Source organism: Haliotis rubra, unplaced genomic scaffold (assembly GCF_003918875.1).
Source record: "Haliotis rubra isolate DU_JTF1 unplaced genomic scaffold, ASM391887v1 Scf216, whole genome shotgun sequence".
Classification (NCBI taxonomy): domain Eukaryota; kingdom Metazoa; phylum Mollusca; class Gastropoda; order Lepetellida; family Haliotidae; genus Haliotis; species Haliotis rubra.
Genome location: NW_025766181.1, coordinates 706,635 through 714,257, shown reverse-complemented (window position 1 = coordinate 714,257; position 7,623 = coordinate 706,635). Strand labels below are relative to the sequence as shown.

General features: G+C 45.2%; 2 protein-coding genes across 2 annotated transcripts; both read left to right on the top strand.

Moving 5' to 3' along the window:
• The first annotated feature begins 865 nt into the window (after nucleotides 1–865).
• On the top strand, nucleotides 866–3,085 carry LOC124276946 (putative uncharacterized protein DDB_G0271606). Its single transcript, XM_046712604.1, has 2 exons — nucleotides 866–991; nucleotides 1,175–3,085. Exons 1-2 carry the CDS (start codon nucleotides 866–868, stop codon nucleotides 3,083–3,085), a joined length of 2,037 nt encoding a protein of 678 aa, XP_046568560.1.
• Nucleotides 3,086–3,108: 23 nt separating this feature from the next.
• LOC124276945 (protein pygopus-like) lies at nucleotides 3,109–7,250 on the top strand. The gene is made up of 5 exons (XM_046712603.1): nucleotides 3,109–3,460; nucleotides 3,646–3,750; nucleotides 3,963–4,148; nucleotides 5,645–5,892; nucleotides 7,140–7,250. The coding sequence occupies exons 1-5, from the start codon at nucleotides 3,109–3,111 to the stop codon at nucleotides 7,248–7,250; spliced, it is 1,002 nt and encodes a 333-aa protein (XP_046568559.1).
• Nucleotides 7,251–7,623: the final 373 nt, after the last annotated feature.

Here is a 7,623-nt window from a genome sequence, read left to right as displayed (position 1 = left end):
CGGTGTAAGAAATGCAACCGATGGTAGCAAGAAAGGATCAACAGTAGCTTTTATTAGCGTTGGCAATGGGCTTCCAAACCAAGGAGACATTTTTAAAGTACATCCAAGCACAAACGGCAAGACTGGATATGAACGAATAAACAAACCCACAACAAAAACACAATCGTCCATAACAACCGTATCAGATCCGGAAATAATTACAACAGTTGACAATGCGTCTGCAATTCCAGGAAACGTAGCTGCTGCAGAACGGCGGACAGATCAGATGCATACAGCTTCCGGATCAGTGGTGTCTACCAGACTGCCGATATTGTCACCTGCTAATATTAACATCCAGTCTCAAATCCAACAATTTCCGTCTTCTTCATTCTATTCTACACACAATGGCAATTCGTTTCAAATCAAGTCATCACAACCGTCAGGACCACAGTATGATATGGTAAATTCAGCTGGTCCACTTGGTACAAGAACTGGTACGAGACCTGATCGATACACAACACATGGCACTGTTTTCAACCAAGAAAATACAGCACTAAAGTCAGCATTCGTCGATGCACCATTAATCGTCTCAGACAGCAACCACGGGACCTCTGCAGTTCCAAATCAACAAGAACAGAAAGCCAATCCATCTAATTATAATTCACATCCTTCTCACCCGGGAACATCAGGTACAGGAACTGTTGCCCATACCAATGTACAAGGTCATCCAAGTGGAACCAAATATTCTTATCAGCAGTCTGTTTCGTCTTTTAATCCAGTACAGCAAGAAAAACAACAGCATGTACAACAGCCAATGGATCCTTCTAATCAACTGCCACAACGAAGACAACATCAAAGGCAACAGTCTGTAGATCCTTCTATTTCGATGCAACAAGGACAACACCAGGTGCAACAACAGATGGCTCCTTCCAATCCAATGCAACAGGCCGGACAACAGCAAAGGCAACAGTCTGCACAACCTTCAATTTCGATGCAACAAGGACAACACCAGGTGCAACAACAGATGGCTCCTTCCAATCCAATGCAACAGGTGCAACAACAGATGGCTCCTTCCAATCCAATGCAACAAGCCGGACAACAGCAAAGGCAACAGTCTGCACAACCTTCAATTTCGATGCAACAAGGACAACACCAGGTGCAACAACAGATGGCTCCTTCCAATCCAATGCAACAGGTGCAACAACAGATGGCTCCTTCCAATCCAATGCAACAGGTACAACAGGTACAACAACAGATGGCTCCTTCCAATCCAATGCAACAAGCCGGACAACAGCAAAGGCAACAGTCTGCACAACCTTCAATTTCGATGCAACAAGGACAACAGCAGCTGCAACAACAGATGGCTTCTTCCAATCCAATGCAACAAGCCGGACAACAGCAAAGGCAACAGTCTGCACAACCTTCAATTTCGATGCAACAAGGACAACACCAGGTGCAACAACAGATGGCTCCTTCCAATCCAATGCAACAGGTACAACAGGTACAACGACAGATAGCTCCTTCCAATCCAATGCAACAAGCCGGACAACAGCAAAGGCAACAGTCTGCACAACCTTCAATTTCCATGCAACAAGGACAACAGCAAAGGCAACAACAGAAGGCTCCTTTCAATCCAATGCAACAGGTGCAACAACAGATGGCTCCTTCCAATCCAATGCAACAGGTGCAACAACAGATAGCTCCTTCCAATCCAATGCAACAGGTGCAACAACAGATGGCTCCTTCCAATCCAATGCAACAGGTGCAACAACAGATGGCTCCTTCCAATCCAATGCAACAGGTGCAACAACAGATGGCTCCTTCCAATCCAATGCAACAGGTACAACAGGTACAACAACAAATGGCTCCTTCCAAGCGAATGCCGCCACAGAGAGAACAACAACAGATACAACAGTCTGCATATCCGTCTAGTTCAATGCAACAGGGACAACAGCATGCACAACAACTGATGGGCCATTCCAAGCCAATGCATCAGGGACAACAGCAGATACAACAGCCGAAGGCTCCTTCCAATCCAATGAAACAGGGACAACAGCAGATACAACACCCGATGTCTCCTTCCAATCCAATGCAACAGGGACAACAACAGATAGAACAGCCGATGGCTCCTTCCAATCCAATGCAACAGGGGCAACAGCAGATACAACAGCCGATGGCACCTTCCAATCCAATGCAACAGGGACAACAGCAGATACAACAGCCGATGGCTCCTTCCAATCCAATGCAACAGGGGCAACAGCAGATACAACAGCCGATGTCTTCTTCCAATCCAATGCCCGTACAAGTAGCACAACAGCAGATACAACAGCCGATGGCTCCTTCCAATCCCATGCCGGTACAAGGAGCACAACAGCAGATACAACAGACTGCATACGTTTCTAATCCAATGCAACAGCAAGTGCAACAACTATCACAACCAACACAGAACAGGACTCTCGCCTATTATGGTTACACACACAGTAACACTCAAAGTCAGTCGAACACTGCAAACTACCATGCATCAAGCAGTGCGGGCACTTTCTCAAATGGACCACAGGTGCTCAGTGTTTCCACTGCCCAGAATCAAGCTGGTAATCGCGGACAGGTGGCTGCACATCCTCCAAGTAACGTTGGAGGAACAGGCTATCCACCCAATCAACAAACAATGAACCAGCAACAAGGGAACGTTGTTTCAAATACACAATATCAAGGAAATGTGGCTCAACAACTTCCAAGCAATGGTGTCGTTAATGGAATGGGCGGCAATGGAGGCGGTCCTAATGGAGTCATGAATGGTGGAGGTGGGGCATTGAGAAGCCCAATGGGTGGCATGAATGGTGGAGGTGGGGCAGTGAGAGGCCCAATGGGTGGCATGAATGGAATGGGAGGTCCTATGGGTGGTGGTGGAATTGGCGTCATGAATGGAGGACAAGGTATGATGAGCGCGCCAATGGGAGGTCCCCCAAGTGGTATGAATGCTATGGGAGGTCCCCCAGGTGGCATGAATGCTATGGGAGGTAACCGTGGTGGAATGAATGGAATGGGGGGTCCAGGCCAAATGAGTGGTATGAATGGAATGGGGGTCCAGGTCAAATGGGTAGTATGAATGGAATGGGGGGTCCAGGCCAAATGGGTCGTATGAATGGAATGGGAGGTCCAATGGGAGGAATGGGTAATATGGGTGGTGGAATGGGAAGTCCAATGGGTAATATGGGTGGAATGGGAGAACGTATGGGTGGAATGGGTAATATGAATGTGATGGGAGGCGCAATGGGTGGAATGGGTGGGCGTATGAATGGAATGGGAGCGGGAATGAATGGTATGGGCGGAGGAATGAATGGTATGGGCGGAGGAATGAATGGTATGGGCGGAGGAATGAATGGTATGGGCGGAGGAATGAATGGTATGGGTGGAGGAATGAATGGTATGGGCGGAGGAATGAATGGTATGGGTGGGGGAATGGGCGGCAACAGAATGAACGGTAAGTCAAATAAATCAGCCTCATGTTCAATTACATTACATCACTTAATGCAATGCCTAAAACGCGAATATGCTAAAATATTGTTATGCTTTTAACAGGTAAATTCAATTATGTACATAAAGTCGATAGAATCACAAATACCTCGTGTAATATGTCGAAGTAATTTGCTTAAATGTCATTTTTAGATCCATACAACCCTCCGCCAATAGGCTCGCCCGCATTTGTGGCATGGCTTCACAGAATGGATCAGCTGGGAATAGATACTCCCTATGAAATGCCGGACTCTACAGGTAACTTTAACAGAATCCCACGTTCAATGATGTCACATTTCCGTGTTTGTTGACACGTGTCAAGGAACTAAAGCACCTGTAGACGTATGGATCCAAATGAAAACAAGGATATTCAAGTGTTTGTACTGGTGAAATACTTATGGTAATTCGAGTTAAACGTGTATTTGATATATGTGTAGTTTTACTCATCAAAATACATACTGGAATTTCAGATCCACCTACCACTCCGGCCCCTTCAACACTTCCTCCTCCACCAACGACACCTCCACCGACCACTTTGGCACCTCCGGTGATTGCAAATGCACCTTCGCCACAGAGCGCACAAGCACCTGAAACCCATCCAATGGATGCTTCCCAGACAAATCCAGGTCCATCTGCTGCTTCGAACAGACTATCCGGTAATACACGAGCCAGTATTCACTATTCATTACACAACAGGTAGATGACTTTGCAGTATATAAGCCAAGGGAAAAGTGTCAATAATGTACCAGAGTTTCCAGTGTTTACAAACAAACAAGGCGCAACGCTTGCGACCCAGTCAAAATGAATCATTGGTGATCTGGTGAAATAGGTGTATTACTGGGACCTAGTTGAGACAAACATTGCGCAAGAATGAAGCGAGGGCACTAGTTTTCATGCCTTTAGATATCTGCAGCTTTGGGTCTGTTACCCATTTTAACCGTTGGATTTCGCCAAAATGTACCTCGTTTACTTTTTTCGCCAGTGTTGAATTTGATGGCATTCCGTAAAGGTATGACAGGTAACGCTTACTCTAATGAGACGTGACATGTCATTGACTAGAGTAGCTTCCCTTTAATAAAGGGCAGTTACTCTAGCGAGTAGACGGACCGATTGTGAGAAACACTAGGACTGACTGACTGACTGAGTTTGGTTTTACGCCGCTTTTAGCAATATTCCAGCAACATGACGGCGGGGGACACCAGAAATGGGCTTCACACATTGTGCCCATGTGGGGATTCGAACCCGGGTCTTCGGCGTGACGAGCCAACGCTTTAACCATTAGGCTATCCCACCGCCCCGAGAAACACTAGGAGAAATCGTATGCTATTTTGCGTGTATGTGGCTGCACCACTGTTAATGAAAGAACAGATTTCAATCGGAATTAATCGGAACTTAGGTGACAAAACTAAACGTATTTGTATGTCTTTGTCTATTAATCGTTACGCCATTATGTGATAAGTGAAAACAAGTTTCATTTGAAATGTATTGACGGTTTCACTTTCCGACTAAACCTCTGTCTATCAATGTACACATTTCAGGAGGTGGGAGGTTTGTTACCTGTAAATTAATGCACTCTGCACCGGCTGGGGCATAGATATGTACGACCGGTAGGCCGCACGCTTCATTTTCACGCCCCTCAGGATCCGCCTATGTTTATTATTCCAAAGCATACTCACGTGAAAACCCCTATACCCGTTCATATTTGCTCACCTGATTTTCTAGAAGAAGGCAATTATGGGAAAATGAACATGGAGATATCTGAAATACAATTCTCCCATTTTGAAAACAATACTATAATTCTCAAACTTTAGCGTCTATTCAGTAACAAAGGTTTTAATATAATTCTCAAACTTTAGCTACTATTCAATACAAAATAATCCTCACACAGATAATGATACTCTAAAGCACAAATATTTATAAATTGTTGTCGTTCCTAAGATATTAACAGCCAAATGTCAGTAAATTATTGTGTTGTCATGGAAACAAAACCTACCTTGAGGTAATAGTATGACATCGATTTTCCTTATGTTATGGTAGTAACGTTAATGTGTTCACCAAATGAGCAGCTTGATGGTTGTGTTTGTGTCTATGATGTGAGAACCGATGTGATCCTACTCTGCTCATGTCCCGGGTGTACAAATACTATTTTCAGCAAACATTTCACCTGGAAGCGCATTGGAACGAACACTCAGAGCTCTACTGGACACTCTCAGGATACAACACGAGCCACCTATAACTACACCCCCGACTACTACATCCACAACAACAACAACGACGACGACGACGACTGTCCCTACAACAGTGAAAGTTTTGTCAGACGCCGCTTTAATGGCCGAGATGATGAACAGCTTGAGTTCAGGAGTTGGACTGGAGCAAACACTGATGTCGATGATCAATGCTGTACTGCTGCAAGAGAATCAACAACCACCTACTACGGCCACAACGACAACCACAACTACCACAACACCAACAACAACTACAACGACAACTACAACGACAACGCCAACAACAACTACGACTACTACTCCAACAACAACCACAACTACATCTACAACTACCACGACTACAACTACAACTACCACGACCCCGACAACCACAACAACTACAACTACTACTACTACAAAACCACCACCAACAACAGTTCCTACTTATCAGCGCGTCGATAGTATTAAAGCTGCTGGAAACGCACAAATACAAGCTGCTTTAGCTGCTCTTGCACAACAAGTGGGCACGTCTAACCTTGGTGCTGCCATTATGTCCACCTCCCTAAATCTTCCGCCCGAGTTGAAGAATCTCTTAACTAAACAACTGGCTGCATCTCAAATTAAATCGAAGAACAATCCCGTAAGTGATATGCCAATCCAAGCAACGACTGCCATTCCAGAACTTACAACAACTGTGGCATATGTACCTGTTGAAGTGCGATCAAACATCGCCCACGCCCCTACAGAAACCCACGTGAATGACATAACTAAATCTGTTTACTATCATAACACAGTTACGCCATCGACATTTAGCCATTCCCCAAGACAGTCTCAAATCTTACACTCCACACCCGCACCAAATGTGAATGGCATAGTTGAAATTGCCCACAACGCTAACACAGTCACACCATCGACATTAAACAATTCCCCAAGACAGTCTCAAATCTTACACTCCCCACCCGCACCAAATGTGAATGGCATAGTTGAAATTGCCCACAACGCTAACACAGTCACACCATCGACATTAAACAATTCCCCAAGACAGTCTCAAATCTTACACTCCACACCCGCACCCAAATGTGAATGGCATAGTTGAAATTGCCCACAATGCTAACACAGTCACACCATCGACATTAAACAATTCCCCAAGACAGTCTCAAATCTTACACTCCTCACCCGCACCTCATGTGAATGGCATAGTTGAAATTGCCCACAACGGTAACACAGTCACACCATCGACATTAAACAATTCCCCAAGACAGTCTCAAATCTTACACTCCCCACCCGCACCTCATGTGAATGGCATAGTTGAAATTGCCCACAACGCTAACACAGTCACACCATCGACATTTAGCCATTCCCCAAGACAGTCTCAAATCTTACACTCCCCACCCGCACCAAATGTGAATGGCATAGTTGAAATTGCTCACAACCCTTACACAGTCACACCATCGACATTTAGCCATTCCCCAAGACAGTCTCAAATCTTACACTCCCCAACACAAACCCAAGAGAATGGCAAAGCTGAAACTGCGTACTCTACCGACAGAGTAATACCAGCAATATTAAACAATTCCCCAAGTCAGTCAAACATTTTACACACCCCAGTCGGAACCCATGTGAATGGGATACACGGAACTGTTCAATACCCAGACAGAGTCACACCGTCAACATTTATCCCCTCAAACAAAGTAGACATACAATATGGACACGTAGATGCACACTTGAACCATGGTCCTTCTACTATTCCAAGCAATACACAACGGCAAACGAAGACCCAACAGCAACAATTATACGAATCAGTTTCCCATAACCTCATAAATACATCAACAGCTATGGCCCCATTGCCAGAATCATCCGGGGCTAAACACCATGCAAACTATCCATCCCACACAGCTGAGGCAAACAAAACCCAGCCTACATCAAA